General features: G+C 35.1%; 1 protein-coding gene across 1 annotated transcript in view; it reads left to right on the forward strand.

Moving 5' to 3' along the window:
* PCMTD1 (protein-L-isoaspartate (D-aspartate) O-methyltransferase domain containing 1) overlaps positions 1–20045 on the forward strand; it is a 103590-nt gene that overhangs the window by 10747 nt on the left and 72798 nt on the right. The window contains exon 2 of the mRNA XM_007955898.1: positions 10953–11055. Coding sequence (XP_007954089.1) covers positions 10953–11055 — 103 coding nt within the window. The remainder of the gene's footprint in view (positions 1–10952; positions 11056–20045) is intronic.

A 20045-nucleotide genomic window follows, 5' to 3' on the forward strand; every position in this document is an offset into this window, starting at 1 on the left:
CTGTCCAAAGGACTCCCTTTAGCATCTCTTGTAAGAGGTTAGTCTGGTTTTAACAAATTCCCTTAATTTCTGCTTATCTGGAAATGTCCTAATTTCACCATCATATTTGAGGGACAATTTTGCTGGGTACATAATTCTTGGTTGGAAATTTTTCTCTTTCAGGGTTTTATATATACTATCCCATTGTCTTCTCGCCTGCATGGTTTCTGTCAAGAAATCTGAGCTTAGTCTTACTGGTTGCCCATTGTAGGTAACTTTTTGTTTTTCTTGTGCTGCTCTCATGATTGTTTCTTTGTCTTTGGTTTTGGTAAGTTTGATGATGATATGTCTGGGTTATTTTCTTTTGGGGTCTGTCCTGTTTGGGGTTCTTGGACTTCCTGAATGTATATATTCTCATCTTTCATCATACCAGGAAAATTCTCTTCCAACAAATCTTCGACAGTTTTCTCTGTGGTTTTATTTGTGTCTCTGTTCTGGAATTCCGATTACATGTAGCTTCTTCTTTTTGATAGAATCCCACATGAACCTTAGGGTTTCTTCATTTTGTTTTGATCTTTTTTACTAATTGATCCCTTTCCAAAGAAATATTCAGGTATTTGCCTTTAATATCCCTAATTCTGTCTTCCATTGATTGAATTCTGCTCCTTTTCCCATCAGTGTCTTATCTATTTCTGAAAATTTGGTATTAATCATCTGGATTTCTGTGTGTAGATTTTTGTATCATTTCTAATTTTTCATTTGTTTTGTCATTTTTTTCTAGTATTGTCTTTTTTGTATTGTCAATTTTGAAATTGTTCTAGGCTTTTCTCTGTGTTTTCCTTGATCTGTCTCTCAATTCTTTAAAGATACCGAAATACAATTCTTTTGAATTCCTTATCAGGGAGTTCCAGTGCTTTGTCTTCCTCAGGTATGTGTTTTGGGTCTGTATCTTGGTCTGTTGTTTCTCCTGCTTTATCTTGCTGCTTTGTGTGGACTGTGATGCTCTGTTGTCTCCGAGGCATTGTGACGTTTTTGTGTTTATACTTAATTGTTGATTGTATTTTGGAGTGACTTGCCCACGATTTGTATGTTGTCTGCACAGGCAGGTACTGTGCTGTGCTCCTGTTTGCTAGTGGGAAGCATTTATTCACTCACCACCTGTTGTCAGCCTCTAGTATGTCCCTGCCGACCTTGGCAAACAGAGCCTATTGTTAGGTCCCTGGTATCCAAATGAGGATGCTATCACTTTATAATCTAAAATGCTTGCCACTTATAAAAATTCAAAATGGCTGCACCCTCGGTCACTTTAAATATCCAGAATGGCTGCCACATGTAAACAGTCAAAATGGCAGTGCCCTCTGGACAGCGGAAAGACAACAGCTCAGGTTGTCTCCCACCTTTCTGTTTTCCTTTCTAGTCGTAAGCCACCAGTGCAGTTGTCCCTGCAGCCCTTGGTGACCAGGGTTGATCTTTTTTAGGTCAGTTCTTGGGTCTCAACACCACTTGGAACTGTTCAGGCTGTTGGTCCTCTTGGAGTAGCTGATAGTCTACAGCTCCGACCGTCTCTATACTCATTGTTTTCGTTCAGGTTTTTCTAGTAGTTGGTGCCTAATCCACTTCTGTATAGTTCCTTTCAAAGGTAAGGGTTCCAGGATTATCTTCTGTATGTCTGTCAATTGGTTTTTCTTTTCTTTGTTGAAGAGGGTCTGTGTCGTTTGTCTGTGTATTCCTCCATCTTCCTTGCGTGTGTCTCTTCTGCCCATTTTTGAATTGGATTGTCTTTTTGTTGTTGAGGTGTTGGAATGTTCTATAAACTCTAGAGGTAAATCCCATGTCAGATATGTCATTTCCGATATTTTTTCCCAATCTGTAAGTTCTGTTTTGACTCTTTATGGAGAAGTCTTTGGAAGTACATAACAATTTAATATTTACAAGGTCCCATTTATCTAGTTGATCTTCTGCTGTTTGTGCACTTTGGGTTATGCTTGATAGTCTACTTATACCATGTATTAGGGCCCCTATATTTGCCCCTAGTTTTTCCTTTGAGGAACTTTATAGTTTTAGGTTTCACATTTAAGTCTTTGATGCGTATTAAGTTAGGTTTTGTGTATAGTGTGAGGTACAGATCTTGTTTATAAATGAAATTTATTTATACTTTAGGCCTGGAGAACCTTTTATTATGCTTCATGGAGTCAGCTTGAGTTTCAAGTTGAAGGTAATTTCTTCTTATTTCATTCGCTTCTTGACTATCTTCCCAGTATTAAGAGTTTTCACAAAGAATCTAGTACTTAATTCTATTCTGAGTCCTGTTTCTCAGTCCTTAGGCAATTCTATTTAAAAATAGAATGCAAGGAAAGAGGCCTCCCAATTCCCTGTCCTTTACTTCATAGTGTTTAGTCAAAACTCAGAGCCATGAAGACAAATTAGTATAATAATCTCTACCTGATTTAAGAAGGGATGGTTCTCTCCATTCTGATCCTTTTTGAGCAAGGATTAATGCCTGGTTAATAACTGTACAGGGACACAGCCAGAATCATTTCAGCACTTTGTAGTCACTACTTCAGTGCTAGAACACAAGTTCCTACAGACAAAATAATTGACAGCCTCCTGCATTTTTTTTTTTTTTTTAAATTGTGATTTGGGTGAAAGTTTACAGAGCAAATTCACTTTCCATACAGCAGTTGACACACATGTTGTCTCATGACATTGACTACAATTTACCCCAATGCAACACCTCCCCTTCCACTTCTTCCTGATAATTACCTCTTCCCTGTGTCCGTTCCTCCATGCACTCCTGCTTCCTGAACTGTCTCCGTGTTCATAAACAGCCCTTCTTTCTCCCATGATTGTTCTCTCCAAGAAGTATTTCTACCTCAGGTACATGTTCAACTCTTAGGCCTGTCTTTTATTTGGCTGGAAGCCACAGGTGTAGGTTCAGTTCCAGACCTGAGGGCAGTTAGAGACCATAGTCTCAGTGGTTCCACCAGGCTCTATCAGACCAGCAAACCTGGTCTCTTTTTTTTTTTCCAAATGGTTTTGAGTTTTGTTCCACATTGTTGTTTTTCTCTATCCAGGGTCTCCTACATAGATCCCCCTCTGAGTTGTTGACAGCCTCCTGCATTTAATAAGAAATTTACTCTGATTTGTATAAATACCTATAAATGTTATGTCTAAAAGGCCTGATGACTTAAGCTACATCTGGCCATCATTTTTGACCTCTGCTCTTGTTCTTTCTCTACCACAGGACAATAAATGGTCCTTTTTCAGCTACCCTATACTGCCTTTGAACTCAGGAACTCATGATTATTTATTTATTTTTTTAAACAGCTTTATTGATTGATTTTTCATATACCATTACACTCACCATTTTAAGAGTACAATTCAGTGATTATTGTTAAATTTACGAAGTTGTGCAACAGTTACTACAAACCCAATTTCAGAACATTTCATCATCTGTAGAGGATCCCCCATGTCCAGTTGTATCCACTCCAGTTCCTGACCATCACTAATCTACTTTCTGTGTCTATATGAATTGCCTACTCTGGACAGTTCATATATATAAATCATACAATATGTGGTCTTTAGCGTTTGGCTACTTTCACTTAGAATGATGTTTTCGAGATTGATCCTATTGTGGATAGAATGTATCAGTAATTTGTTCCTTTTTATTGCTGACTAGTATTCTTTTGTATGGATATATATATTACATTTTGTCTATCCATTCACCAGTTGATAGACATTTGGATTGGTTCTACTTTTTGCTATTATGAATAATGTTTTTATGAACATTCACATACAAGTCTTTATGTGGACATCGGTTTTCATATCCCTTGGGTAGATTCCCAGGAATAAAATTGTTGGGTAGTTTGGTAAATTTATATTTAACTTCTTAAGAAATCGCCACATTATTTTCCCAAATGGCTATACTGTTTTATCTACAAATAATGTATGAGGTTCCAGTTTCTCCATATCCTCATTGACTCTTGTTTCTTTCTCTATGTGTGTGTTTAATAGTTATTTTAGTACATGTGGTTTTAATTTGCACTTACCTATGACTAATGTTATTAAGCATCTATTCATGTGTCCATTAGCCATTCCTATATTTTCTTTGGAGAAGAATATATTCAAGTCTTTTTCCTATTTTTTAATTGGGTTGTTGGTGTTCTTATTACTGAGTTGTAAGTATTCTTAATATATTTTGAGTATAAGTCCTTTTTTAGAAATCAGATTTTCAAAAATTTTGTAGTCATCTTTTATGTGTACCTTTTGGAAGGTTCTTATTAAATTAAATCTGTCTTCAGTCCAAAGGATTAAGGATCTAGGCTGTAGTCAAGTACCTTCCCCACACCTACTTCTTCTTGGTAAATAAAACATATTCTGGAGGTATCCAAATTTCTCCGTGTGATACCTTCTACTGCTGCATTAAACCAAACCTATTTTTTCCCTCTGAATTCTATCCTACTTTTTTTTTTTTTTAAAGTAGATTATGTTGTTTTAGAAATTAGAAGGGCTTTATTTGGGATTCTTTGAGCCAATCTATTTTGAGAGGAACTCTTTCCTTTAGATTGATCTCATTTTATGGAATCAGTAAAAGCTCTTTGCGGTTTAAACTGTTACTTCTTAGTCCCAGTTAGCCTTCTGTTCATCTTTTTTTTCTGACTTTGTGCCCTATGTTAAGTTGCTTCCACTGCTCTCCTGTAGACTTTTTTTTTTTTTTTCCCTTCTCACTACTACTGGTTATGTAGTATACATCATTACTCTCAACCCTCTCCTTTGCTGCTGTCTCTGACAATCAATACCCAGGAATTATCATAGGGCAAAAAATTATAAGTAACAAAAATATCAAATATTAGGAAGCAGTACAGGTTCTAGAAATTTTATAGTAATTTCTTCTGGTTACACTATTTTCAGAAGTGAAAAGTTTAGTGCAAGTGACAAGTGTCTTAGGTAGTTTTTTGAACATCTTGAGTTTTTATCTTGAGGATTAACCTCTCCTCAGCTTGGACCTTCCACTTACCAAATATTACTAAAGAGTTTGTTTCCTTATTTGTAAAATAAATTGTGACATCTCTCTTCCAGTGTAGGTGTAGGAGCTGGTACCTGTAGAGTAGTTTTGTCTTCTCTTGTCATATAATTTTCCCTACAGCGGGTTGGATGTTAAACTACACCCTCAGATTGGAGCCAGAGATTGATTTGAATGACTTGGCTACTTGGCCTGCGGTCCCTTCTAGAACCCACCTTCACTGTCTCTCTGGGCACGGCTTCCTCAGAGTCTACCTTTCTCCTTTTTCTTCCACCAATCCCTTGGCCTGCAAAGATTCCTACTTTGGAGTTCAAATCATTTTGTATTAATCTTATAAATTGTTTCTTTGTCCTTTTCTTGTAAACTTCTTTGGCTTTAGGCTGTAGTGAAGGGTGGATCTTTGCTGTTTTCAAATAATAATCCATATGCAGAGGATTCACAGATTTCTTTTGTCAGGCAAAGTTTGTCTGCTGAATTCCAGCTGCTTTTGACCTACAGGCAGCTTTGTAACCAGCTGGACAATGAAGTATGCAGCACCTACTATACCTCTGCTTCACGGTTTCAGACTCGAAAAATTCAACCTCTCTCCAGCTCAAGTAACTCAGGTTGTCATTTTCTATCTTTTCCCACAAAAGACAAAACCACAAATCCTTTCTTTTCTGTTTTCTGTCTTGGTGAAATGTGGTTTCTACCGAATTATTCAAGTTAGAAACCTGAATATCAGTTTCTCTCTCTCAAAAATTCGGAAGTATATGAAGGCATACTTTGAAGGATTTGGCATAGTGCTTAAGGCATTTGACTGCTAACAAGAAGGCTGGCGGTTCAAACCCACCAGCCTCGCCTCAGAAGGAAGGTTGGACAATCTACTTCTGTAGTGATACCCTCCCGGAAACTCAGGGAGGGGTCGTTATGATTCGGATCCAACTCGAAGGCAGTGTGTTGCATTTGTGTTGCGTTCTTCTCTATTTTACAGTTTTCCCTCCAGTAATAACTTGATAGATTTAGCCCTGAAGGGACCTTGAGAGGCAGGTAGGGTAGATATCTTGTCTAATTTTACAGATTAGGTAGTGGTCTTCAAACAATAAGCAACTAATGTCATGTTACCCAACTGCTAAGAGGAGGAACCAGGATTGGAAACCAGGACATCTGATCCTAAATCCACTATTTTTCCTCACTGAACCAGATTTTAGACCTCACAGCCTTCAAGTGAAATGATGGATCTTAAATTTATCTTTAAACAAAAAAAAATTGTGGTAAAAACATATGTAACACATTTACCAATTTAAAATTAGTTTGCAGCTCTTTCAGTTATGTATTAATGAAGTATCTTTTGCCTGTAGCTGAGTTGTATAAATTGGCTTTACACGAAATACACAGAGAGCTTCATTCAAATGTAGTGTGAAGTTCTAAAGTTTGTCTGATTTACCTTAGGAGACTTGTCATTCATCACTTTCATATAGCTTTCTTAGGGGCTTCAGAGCAGGCAGTGGGGCATAAATACTGAGTGTCACATGGAGTCAACATCAATGTAAATAAGAAATAGAGCCATTACATGCATATTGGATATCTAATTACTAGCATTTATGTGTAAGCTTTGATTGTTGACTAATAAGCTAACAAACTAATAAATGAGCTAGATTATTAGATCAAGTTGCTACAAAAGAAAAACAGCATCTAAATTTCATTTTACTGGAATTTCATTATATTTATTATTACTATAAATAAATGGGCTTTTGCCTGCCTTAAAAATCATTACTGGTATTGCAGAGGATGCCTAGGTTTTTTTTTCCCAGTAACTATGTGTTTGAATCCCTTGTTCCACGTCCTCTTCTGAATCCACCTTGCACCTCTGGAAATTCTCTGTCAAAATATTGCTGCAGCCGTTTTTGAATTATTTTCAGTAAGATCTTACTTGTGTGTGATATTAATGATATTGTTAGATAATTTCCACATTCTGTGGGATCATCTTTCTTTGGAATGGGTACAAATATGGCCCAGGTAGCTGTCTTCCGAATCTCTTGGCATAACCGAGTGAGTGCCTCCAGTGTGGCATCCATTTGTTGAAATATCTCAGTGGGTATTCCATTAATTCCCGGAGCCTTGTTCTTTGCCAGTTCCTTCATTGCAGCTTTGACTTCCTCCTTAAGTACCATTGGTTCTAGATAATATGCCACCTCTTGAAATGGATGAAGGTCGACCAGTTCTTTTTGCATGTGAGAGCTAGACAGTGAATAAGGAAGACCGAAGGAGAGTTGATGGTTTTGAGTTGTGGTGCTGGCAAAGAATGCTGAAAGTACCATGGACTGCTAAAAGAACTAACAGATCTGTCCTGGAAGAAGGGCAGCCGAGATGCTCCTTGGAAGCGAGAATGGCCAGACTTCGTCTCACCTACTTTGGTCATGTTGTCAGAGGGGACCAGTCCTTGGAGAAGGATGTCATGCTTGGTAAGGTGGAGGGTCAGTGAGAGAGGGGAGGGCCTTCGACGAGATGGATTGACACGGTGGCTGCGAGAACAGGCTCAAGTATAGCAAGGATCATGGAGCTGGCATGGGATCGGGCAGTGTTCGTTCTGCTGTGCATGGGGTCGCTTTGAGTCAGAAACGACTCGATGGCACCTAACAACAACAACATTTGTTTGAATAAGCTTTGACTTTTATGTATGTTTCTATTTCCTGTTTAGTATCTAGCTGTTAAAAATAGTAGTCAACTGTTAATATTTTTTATTTTTTTTTAAGAATATATATTATGAAAATTAAGCCCAGAGTATCTTATAGAAAAATCTCTCTACTGGCAAATACAAAATAACATTGGAATCCATTGATTACAAAGTCAAGTTTATACTTCATCTTGCCTGTTAACATCTTCTGTTCAGATATTCTTTCATTTTTTTCCACTGATGACTTGTTCCTTTCTAGCAGAATTACTTTATTACTGATTTATTTTATTATCTGAGAATATTATACTTCTATTATTTTGATTTTTCTCTAGCAGCGTATTTTTTGATTGAAAAAGGTATGCATGCTTATGGTTAAGACACACATTAGACAAATGGGTTTGCTGATGAATCTGCCTCCTTGCCACTATAGAACATTGAGTACCTTCCCTAGAAACAGCAGTGTCTGCCTTTTCAGTTTCCTGTGCTTTATTTTCCTGTTGTTCTCTTCAATGCAGATGTTCTATATGAGTTGTAAAAATCAGACTTGCATTACATTTTTTATCAGATACTTGATATGTTCTAGTGTATAATGTTCTAAATAATGAGATGTTGATGACACCTTTTATTAATATATTTCTCTTTTTAATTTATTGTTTTCATTATGTTAATTATTATAATACTCAAATAAATAATGAAATTAAAGATACGTCTTCAGGTGTAACTTAAATGATTCCATCATTTAAAAAAATCATAAATAGTGTCTTGCCCTAAATGTTAGTGCATAGTATTATTTTATATTTATGTTTATTATACCATTTGTCAAACAAATCCTGTGTATCTTAATGAAATTATATTTTGTATCTTTTATGATTAATCATCTTATGTCAGACTTTTGTTGTTACATGAAAGATATTCTAATGAAATTTTAACAAACTTCCAACCTTAAATTTAGAAGTTGCCACTTTGCTTTTAGGCAGTAAACAGAAGACAAGTAAAGGAAAAAGAGACTAAACAGAAGACAAGTAAAGGAAAAAGAGACTAATGATGACTTTAAGTGAAGTACAGTCTACCTAGGCCCTTTGGATCTAGAACTCTGAAATAGAGGCTTTCAGTGAAAAGCCAGTATAAGTATTGACTAGAAGTCTTACTTCCTCATATTGCCAGATTTCTTAACATGCTTGTGTATACATTCTCAGGAATTTCAGAATGCTAGCCCTAGTGACTCTTTTTATTGATCTCTATGTGTATAACCTTCGTTTTCTTTTTCCATAACAATACTTGATTACTGCAAAAACAGAAAACCAAACGCATTGCTGTCGGGTCAGATCTGACTCATAGCAACTCCTCCTTGGGTTTCCGAGGCAGTATCACCACGGAAATAGATTGCCCAACCTTCCTTCCCAGGAGTGGCTGGTGGGTTTGAACCACCAGCCTTCTGGTTAGCAGTCAAATGCCTTAGGCACTATGCCACCAGAGCTCCTACAAGTAGGTTCTTAATGGATATTGAAAATAGGAAAATTTTATATTCAATAGAATATCTTAAAGGGTTAGAAATTAGACTTAATTTTATAGAACAGTATTTTCCTTAACTTGTCTGTAACGTTAAATAGCAGTAGTCTAATGTCAATTTTTCAGATGAGGAAAATGTTACTCAATTTTCTTAACATTCTATGTGTTGACCACTGTAGTAATGCAAGTTCTCAAAACACTCAGATTTATCACTAAATTAAAAACTGATGTCACTCTGCATGCTTCTCTAAGTTTTCTTTTTCCAGTGTTTTTTTTTTTTTTAAAGAAAAGATAAATGTTTCATTTTTACTCAATTTACCTATGGTGATAATAAAACAATTACAAGAGGCCTTAAGTGATACTGGACAGATGTCCCATATTCAGGTATAGGTTAACAGGTCAAGTGTAAGGAAACAAGAAATGAGGAACAGGACATTTTGAAAATTACATCATTGAGAACTGTGTGTTTTTAAAAAGTATAGTAACATTGCAAAGAAATATGATTCTGTCTGCTTTGTGTTGGTGAAACCAGAGCTTTTTTATTTGAATACATTTTTTTTAAGGGAGAATTCAGGCAGTTTCTTGAGGAATACCAATCAAATAGAAATGGCATAAGTATGGCAGGTTATAGCATTGTCTTTAGCTGATTTTGGCTTGAAGACAGTATCTGATCATTTTTATTTGTTTTTATAAATTGAGTATTTCCTGAATCACAAAGTAATTTTTTCATGGGCCGTTTGAACATTCATACATGTTCATGTATGAATGTGTGATTTTTTTATTTCAAAATACTTAGAAGTTCATAGAAACACCTCCAGTGTACAGTGTGTACTTAATGACATTTGGTAGGGGTCACATAACTAGTTCCCAAAGACAGAAAAATAATACTTGGTTTTCTTGAGAGATGAGTCTCAGTAAAACAAAAGTGTAGCAAAAATGTCGAGTGAGGAAAACCTGATAGGCTGAATTTCAGAAGTTCAAAAGGAACTAGTATAACTAGATGAGATTGTATATTGCTTTCATTTGGGACATAGGGCTGGCAGTAGTGTTAAATTTTGGGAAATGGTCCGTGTATTGGTTCCAAGGTGGGGAAAGCAGTTATCTGAAGATAATCTCATGAGGCAGAGAAAATTCTCCTTGATCCTGGACTCTGTTCAAAAAGAATGGAGAAGAATGTCATGGGAGAAGTGGGAAATTAACTGGAACAGGAATAAAGTCAGCCTGGCCAGTAGTGCTAGCTTGCAGGCTGTTGGACATGGGGAACTTTAAAAGACTAGTAGTGCAGTTTTCTTCTTTTTTTCTTTTTTAAATTGTGATTTGGGTGAAAGTTCCAAACGACTAATAGTGTAGTTTTCCTGCTCAAAGAATTAGCACTTACTGGAGAGGGGTGTGATGTGTGATCTATTAAATCCATGATTCCAGGAACTTTACAGTTTCTGAATTTTAAGGTAATGATAAATACGAATATATTGGTAAAGAACTTAAAATTCACACAGAATTATTGTTCTCTTGACAGTAGAGTCCTGTTGGATAAGCTGCTCCTTTGACCTGAGCTCTGCAGGTGTCATCCTTCTGCATAGTAGTGCTTTTTGATAGGAAACTGAGTGGAACATTTATTTTTAAAAGCAGTGTAAACAGTAAAATTTCCATTAAACTTCAGTTAGGTAGTCACATATTTCAGATTCTCCATAAATGATCCTATGGTAGATAATGTGAGCAGAAATTAAAAGCTCTGTAAAGGTACATTATTAATATTTTATAAAAATGCTGCTGCTACGATTTCAGGTCCTTTTGGAATAAATCATGGGATTGAGCTTCATTCAGATGTTGTGGAATATGCCAAGGAAAAGCTGGAGAGCTTCATCAAAAATAGTGATAGCTTTGATAAGTAAGTATTCCCATCTGTAGTTTGGGTTGAAAGCACTTGATCAAATTATATGTTTAACACCTATTTCTCAACATTATTTTTTATTATTGACTTTGAATTGCTAATTTGAACATAGCAAAAATTAATGTGCTATACAAATTAAGGAAAAATGGTTAGGAAAATGATTATATGCTGTAATTGTAATTCTGTATACATCTCTATAGTTAATTATCAGTGTATGAAATAACCTTTATAATTTTATGTCACTATCATTTTTATTACTAGAAGGCGGCTTATTCATTAAACATCATACACATTTTTTGTTTTCTTTCCTGAGTTATAAGTAGTAAAAATTCCTGCAATTAGAATACTTTCTAGAACTAGTTTCATATGTTTGGAATAGTAATATAATAGCTTTGCCCTCTTTTTTGTAATATAAGGGTGACACCTGTTGGTTAGCATGAAAAAGACTTTTAAAAGTATTAAATTTGTGATATATCTGAAGACAATTAACATAGAAATACATTGATATATGTTGTGATAGGATTGTGTTTGAGAACTCTTTATAAAGCCATTGCTTTAAAATCAGAATCTAGTTTCCCTTAGAAAAAATACTGCATGGGATTTAGCCCTGGGCTGGCAGGGAAAAATTTAATGTGTAATGATACTAAAATTCAGTATTGATAATACTGTGAGGAAGAAGGACTCGTTGGCCAAAGTCCATGAATCCAGTGAAATTATGTAACATTTAGAGGATTACAGCTCTTGTTTTTCTCTATAATTCATATTTTCAAAAGGAGAAAGGCTTAACAAGGTTAGGAGTTACAGGGATAGAAGTTAGTCACTTTATATAACAGTTTTAGTGCAAAACACATTCAGAATTTAATTTGACTTGCTGGGAGTGGACTCAGTCTTCTCCAGGCCCTGAAGGCGAGATTCCTGAGACTCTGGGAGCAGTCAGGACAAGAACTGAGGATTTCCTCTGGAGAGATTAGGCTTGGGTAAGGCACTAAGACAGCGAAGCCAGTAAGATCCTGTTAATGTCTGAGGACATATATTTTCCTTTCTTCCTTTCTTCGCCTAGTCCTTTCCCTCTTTTTCCCTTTTCATTCTCTTTGCCTTACTACTTTGTTTTTATCCTCTGGCAAACTGACACTTAGGTGGTTGAAGAACAGGATACCAGTGTGCTACTGGGAAGAAAGAAGGCAGCAAAGTCCTCAGTATTGTAGGTGAAAGGCAAGGTCTCCTGTCCACCTGTGGGGGGTTGTGATTGGTTTATGAAAGACCACAGGCAGGTGGGCTAGGTGAGTGGGGAAATGCTCATGCTTTATTTTTTCTATAATTTACGCCATGGATTTACACAAACCACTTGAATTTTCTGCATCCATTTGCTGTACCTCTTCCATTATTTATCTTTAGAAAAAAAAATGCCATTCACATTTTGAAACATTTTTCAAGTGCTTACTGTGTTGGTTCATATTCTGTTTCCAAGGGTAAAGTTGTTTGATAGTAATAAAGTTTTCAGCCCAAATTATTTAATAAGAAATTTGGGATTCAATTTTTGCATTCTTTTGTGTCTGTTGTTTCTCTCTGTTTTATGATTAGTAGTATGGTAAGTGCTTAAAATATGAGCATGGGTTTTTTTTTTTGTTTGTTTGTTTCTTACATAGTTTACTAGAACTATGTTTTGTTGAATTTATTGAATTCTTGTTGTTTTAAGTATTTGTTTTGATGTTGAAACAAAATGTCCACATAGGTGTCTTTTGAATACATTGAATTTAGAAAATGTAAAAGTAATATTAGTAAAAACAAATGTTTAGGATCTATTATAAGGTCTATTTTATTTTATGTGTTAACAGGTTTCATGTTACAGTTCCTTGAAAACATAGAAAATACAGTTTTAGTTATTAACTTGAGCAGCACAAAGTCCAGGGAAAATTTTGAATCATTGAAGTATCTCTATATGTCATTATTTAAAGCACTTCTGTGTTGATATAAGGTCAAAAAATCCATAAAACAGATCAGTTTGCAGAGTATATATATTTAAGGTTTTCAGCTTTTAAAATTTTATAACTTTATTTTTATGTAATTGTAAAAGCATAAAATTTTCTCTGCCTGTATTTCTTAAATTTGCTATTGTCACTGTTTTACATGATTTAGGTTTATTCATGAAATGAAAAATCATAATATATAGTGATATGAGTGATCTAACCATAATTTTTAATGGTCATGTTATTTTAATTATATAGTAAACAGTCAAAGTTGATAATAGAGTTTCTGAAGTTTATAACTTATATTTGAAGCAGATTCTTATATTAATAAGCTTGACTGAAATAATGAGATAGTTGTGGAAATTTTATTATCCTAGTTTTCAAGTAATGTCCACAAATATTACTGTTAATATAGTTCAGATTAGAAAGTAGCTTACACATAAGAATAGTAGGTACTGGAAAAATGTGGAGGTTTTTTTTGTGTGTGTATAGTAGAGAGTGCTAACCAGAAGGCTGGAGGTTCAAACCCACCAGCCACTCCTCAGGAGGAAGTTTGGGCAATTTACTTCTGTACTGATAATGCCTCGGAACTCCCAAGAGGGGTTGCTATGAGTCACGTCCGACTCGATAGCACATAACAACAACAAACAACAACAAAGAGTGCTTACAAGTTTAGTAACATTGATGGGTTATGCAGTAGCTCTTTTTTGGTCTCTTTATATCATTTGGTTTTGTGACAGAAAATTATATAAAGATACAGTATTTTTCTTCCTAACCATTTTGTGTTTTCATGATTTCTTTGCAATTTTTCTTGATGCTCATCGATAATATTTCTACTTATATACAATTTGTTAAAGTGAATTGAGAGGAAAAACTGGCAAATGGTAGGCAAAGTGATTTTTAAATCCCATTTCCAAGTTATTTCATTACATTTAATTGTGTATGACTCATTAAAATATGTATTTTAATTAATAGAATATATGCTTACTCTGGAAAATTAATTGCTCTGTATGTGTTCTGGTTACCTAGTGCCACTCTGACAAGAATATACCACAAATGGGATGGCTTAAACAAACAGGAGTTTATTCTTCAGTTTGGAGGCTTTAAGTCCAAGTTCAAAGTGCCAAGATCTAGGGGCTGGTGAAAGCTCCTCAGCCTTGGGCTTCAGCTCTGCCTCCAGCTCCCAGCCCACTGCAGCTAGAGGCTTTTCTTCACTGAGACAGCTGCTGGCTGCTGAGTCTGTCAAGCCCAAGGTTGACAAGTAACAAGGCACAGTCTTTATTACCAAATCACACGGCAGGCCATTAATTCAAGTCCATTGTAAGTCCCAAGGTCGGCAGAGTATGGCAGGCTGCTGAACAATGACATAGCTGCATGCAGGGTTCAAGGTGCCATAAGCTAGAGACCATTCCCAAAGCTTCTCCTTATATACGGAAAGCAGACCACATCCCAAAGACAGTTACTCATCTGCTTGTGGTAGATCCCTCCATGGAGTTGATTGCCAGTCTCATCATGGGGAATAACTACCATCAGCTGCCCAGCCACTCAACCAGGCCCAGCCAAATTGACACACAAAGTGAACTACCACAGTATGTATTCCTTAACACCTGGTTATCATTGATTATGTATAATATGGAGAGAATAGATAGCCTAGATCTAATAGATACTCCTCAAATGTTACTCATCCTATTGGTTTGGATCTTTTATCAGGGACTGTTTTTTGAAAGTATTGTCATGTCATTTATGATTTGAACCACATCTTTAAAGTTTTATTAACTACATCTATTGAAGATCATAAGTGAACTCCCAAATAGAATGGTAGATGAGAAGAATCAATAAACTAATATCAGAATATGTAATGGAAGGTGGGCTTTAAAAAACATACAAAAGTGTGGTTTTGTGTGTGTATATGGGTCCTGAGTCTTAAAAGTAGAATTATTTAGGAAAGAAGTATCCTTATTATAATTACATATTTTTAACTTTGTATTTCATAGTCCTTTTACCAGCAGATGAAATTATTTGGGGAAGCTACTCTGAATTTACTGAATTTGGAGATAAGAGGGAAGGGGGTACCTTCATGTTTATTACTTTAATATTTATGGTATTTCCAGGTTTACTGAAATTGCCTTTGAATACAGATCTCAGATTTCAGGGGTCCTCTAAAACATTGTCAAACTTTCTTCATCAGTGGCGAGATGATAAATAAATTTTTAAGCTAAATAGTCTCTATCACAGCTGTTCAACTCTGTTGTCATAGTGTGAAAGCAGCCATAGATAATACATATATGAATGGACATAGTGTGTTCCAAAACCCAAACCCACTGCCATTGAGTCGATTCCGACTCTTGAGCCCCCCCTTTGGGTTTCCAAGGCAGTAAATCTTCATAGAACTAGATTGCCCTGTCTTCTTCCATGGAGTGGCTGGTGGGTTTGAACTGCCAGCTGTCTGGTTGGCCTTAGGCACTGTACCACCAGAGTTCCTTATGGTGTGTTCCAATAGAACTTTATTTACAAAAGCAGGTGGTGAGCTGAACTTGGCCCATGAGCCATGGTTTACCAGCCCCTGTTCTAGTCTTCATAAAAAGTCTCCAAAATACCTTTATTTTAGGCTACTCTGATCTAGATAGGAGTTTGGAAAAGTTCAAATTATATGAAGAGGAAAATAATCTTTATTTTGAAAAGTGTTATCAGTTAAAGGAGCTTATACTGTAAACATTTATCCTGTGAATACCCTTAATTAGTACAGCATTTATTTATAGTTGTATTTACATATTTTAAAGATAGGCGTACATGGCCCTCTGGAATGCCTGCTGTGGAGTGTGTCATTTCCTAGAAAGGCATTCCTAGATCTAGCTGTGATTTTGGAAATAACTCTAGTTTCAGTAGCCTAATGAGTGCTGTGTAGTCTGATTTATTGGGGATTTTCTTTCTACATGAATTAGGGAACATTGTTTCTGTATAGTTTCTATATAGTCTGTCATATAGATGGGCCATAATATGAATGAGGAAAACAGTAATGAAAACGTAAAAAATAATAGCACCTAATGTGCATTATCTAACACACTTGACTGCTAACCAGAAGGTTTGGTGATTCAAACTCATCAGCCACTCCTCGGAAGATTGGCCAATCTACCTCCATAGTGATAATGCCTCGGAAACCCAAGGAGGGGTCACTATGAGTCGGATCCGACTCGATGGATGTGGGTTTAATATGCATTATCTAAGGAGCTCTGGTAGCACAGTGCCCAAAGCATCTGACTGCTAATTAGCAGGTTGGTGGTTCCAACCCACCAGCTACTCCACAGAAGCAAGAGTGGGCAATCTACTTCGTAAAGATTTACTGCCTCAGAAACCTACTGGGATTTGCAGTGAGTCAGAATCAACTTGATGGCAGTGAGTGTGCCTTACTTATCCAATTAAGTACCCTGTACAATTCTGGGTGTTTTATCCACAGTCCTAGAGTGATAATGATGTTCACATTTCTTAGTGTGAAAACCAAGGATTAGTGAGAGAAGAGATAGTAAACTGAGCCAGCCTCCTGTCTTTTTACTTAGGTCTGATTTGGCTGTGGTGATGTAAGGCATTGATTTATTCTAATACTTCTTTCCATTATAAGTTTTCTGCTGCCAGTGAATTTCAACCTCACCACTTAGCTCCGGATAGGAAGTTGAAGCAGCACTTTTATTTTTATAATTTATTTCTTTCAGGTTTAAGTTAAGGAGTACTGTCAAAGTGGTTAAGTGCACTATAGCATTTTTAAGAGTTCTCCTACCTTATTATACTTTATGAGACTTAACCTGAAATAATTTATTGTTGGGACAGTGGTGAGTGGGAGAGACAGTTCCTCTAATTGAGTTGAGGTATAATAAATTTTAAATTTAGAGTTAAAGTATCTTTTGTTTTATGATAGTGTCTAATTTTTAAAAAAAAATATTGGTTCATTCATTATCCATATGTGATCCTTGTCAATTAGAAAAATTGAATGTCAGCTTGATAGCCGGTGCATCTTTAAGAAAATTACGGCATACTTGTTTTGTATGTATAGTTTTGCTGTAAATAATTCTTCATATTACTATAAAATATTTGCCAGATATTTGAACATTATTATACACTAGTAAGGTTTCACGAAGTAGTCACAGGTTGTAAACACATTTTTTACTTGTCACAAATATTCAAACGTTAGGACAGAGAAATTCTCAAATAGTTGAGGGGAAAAGTTTGATAGTTTCAGACACATGTTTAGAAGGAAATAATTGCATGCCTACTTTTATATAACTTTTTATCACATTTCCTATGAAAATGTTTTGAGATTTTGGGGGGCGGTTAGGGTGGGAGGGTCCTAAAGATTTCTTCTAAAACTTCATTCCATGTAAAACCAGTGTATTTACTCTTAACACTTTGCTTTGAATAGCGTTTGCATTATTTTGACATGAGTTTTGATGCAGTTGGAAGGGAAATCACTTGAAAAGGTAAAGTCTTTTTTTTTTTTTTTTTTAATTGTTTTCATTCAGTAGCTTAAGTATTGGTTATAAGAGTTTGAATGATAAAAGTATATTTGGAGATCAAGAAATCTCTAACTCATTTCCCTTGATTCTCTTTACATAGGGAAGTTTTAAAGTTTTGTCTTGTGTAACGAAGTCCATGTTTTTAAAACTCGTAATGTACATTTTGACAAAATGCTTTAAGGAAAAGAAGTTTCTGTGATTCATTTGGCAGGTTGTTTTGGATGAGGTATCAGAACTAGTTGAGATTTTCTCTCATGTCCTTGAAATTCCTTTATTCCACTGGAATTACCTAAAATTTCAATGACATTGTCCTGTGGACATGATAAACTAGGTGTGCAAATTATCAGCCCCCACTTCCACAGTGTATTGAAGGGGAATGTTGTTTTTTCTACTCTCAGTCAGCTCCTAGACCTAGACTATCCGTCTAAGAGGGAAGCTGCAGGGCAAGGCTAGGTCACCCTGATCTCCTAGCAGCTTATCAAAAGACTTAAATGGGCAAGTTGGCAAGGTCCCTGCTGTGAACGAAGGCATCTGTCCATCTCAAGATGAAGATACTCCATCATGCACCTTTAAAGAAATCCACTGTTAAGGTAAGTGATTAGAATCTTGGTGTTATGTTGAGCAAGTGTTCTCATGGTTCTAAACCAATATATGTGTGTGTGTGTGTGTGTGTGTGTGTCTGTGTGTGTGAGATATTTTCTTATAAATGAATTCCAGTGTACATTTCAGTAAAAGTCAAATATTTTTTCCCTTTGCATAAGAGAAAGTCTATAAAAATCAGTTATTTGATTTTCAGGCTTAAATCAGATGATTATAAACCCAAAGTGAGTAAATATTGTCATTACTAGAAACATTTTAGGACTGTTCCATTTCATTTTTTCTCTGTATGTGGATAACATACTGTAATTTAGGCTGTGAGTTAACCTGTATTTGGGAAATTTTGTTTTGGAAATTTTTTTCAAAGAATAAGAATGATTGATAATTTTTTATTATACTTACAGACATAAAATTTTAATGAACTCTGCTAAGTATGAAAACTAAGAAAAGAATATGTAAATCAAACTTTTACAAGTATAATTAAAGCAGCATTTTGGTAGACTTCTTGCCAGTTTTTCTTCTCTGGTTTGAGTGGTTGATGTGCAGAGATGAAACTCAGATTTTCTGTGTGTTTTAACCTAATTTATCAATGTAAATATGTAAATAGTGTTGTATTCTTTTGTAGTAAGCTGAGGTCTGCTAGTTAGTTTATTGCTACAGTCTTCCAGATTGCACAGAAATTGCATTTGTGGTTTAAAATAATGCGCTTTGTGTTATGTGTCAGCTTAGGTAAAGATAGTCCTAGCTTAAGGAAGAAAATGTGTATTTATTATTCTACCTTGAAGGGGTTAAGAGAAGTTGTAATTTACTCTCGATAACATGGTAGCTATCATCATCTCTGTGTAGGATCAGTCATTTAGTTACTCATACATATGAGTGAGCATATCCATAAACATTTACCATAAAAGTTTTAATAGTAGATTTTTAGAAAAAAATTTAAAAGTAGAATTTTTGTTCATTCTATATCTTGATTGGTGTGCATTTACATACATTAAATACTGTTTTAAAAATATGACATAATTTTAATGTCAGAATGAAAAAATATATAAATAAGATTTTCAAATAGGTACCTCATCAGAAATACAACTGTGTATCTCTATGAGTACTTTCTTAGGCAAGATAATCCATAACCCATATATATATGTATAAATTAATGTTGTAAGAATGAGTAATTTGAGAGTAAATTCTTTTTTTTTTTTAAATAATTGTGATGAGTTCATGTATTACTGAAAAGACCAAACCAAGTTAAAAGTGTAATTCCCAGATGAGACACAATCTCTGATAGATACACATATATGCATATATATGTATTGCAGAAAAGGCCAAACTAAGTTAAAAGTATAATAATTCCCAGATGAGACACAATCTCTGATAGATATACATATGTATATATGTATGTGTGTATGTGTATATATATATATATATATATATATATATATATTTATTTATTTATTTATTTAATAACTCTCAAATTGGTACTGTTAAAACTATTTTGTAAAATGTTTGGATGTAAATTCTCTATCATATTATAAATGTTTTAGAGCCGACATTAAAAATAATATTAGTTTTTTCCCCAATTTTATTTATGTCCTTGAATTTTTATTGTTTTTGTATCTAGAGAAAATCCAATTCTTTTGGAATATTTCTCCTAAATTCAATTAATCTTTTAAATTTGAATGTTCTAATTAATTTGAATATGTAAAATGACAATGTATAGCTTCTGTGTATTTATTAGAAGTATGTTCTATTTGCTCTAGTAGAAACTTATTTTTGAATTTACAGATCTAATTTTTCTCTACAACAATTCTTTGTAACACTCCTTTGTAATACTCCGTAAGTAGAAGTAGATATTCTGAGCTCTGGTAGCATAGTGGCTAAGACACTTGCCTGCTAACCAGACGGCTGGCGGTTCAAACCC

This window comes from Orycteropus afer, unplaced genomic scaffold (genome assembly GCF_000298275.1).
Source record: "Orycteropus afer afer isolate SDZICR_OR568_19922 unplaced genomic scaffold, OryAfe1.0 scaffold00543, whole genome shotgun sequence".
Classification (NCBI taxonomy): domain Eukaryota; kingdom Metazoa; phylum Chordata; class Mammalia; order Tubulidentata; family Orycteropodidae; genus Orycteropus; species Orycteropus afer.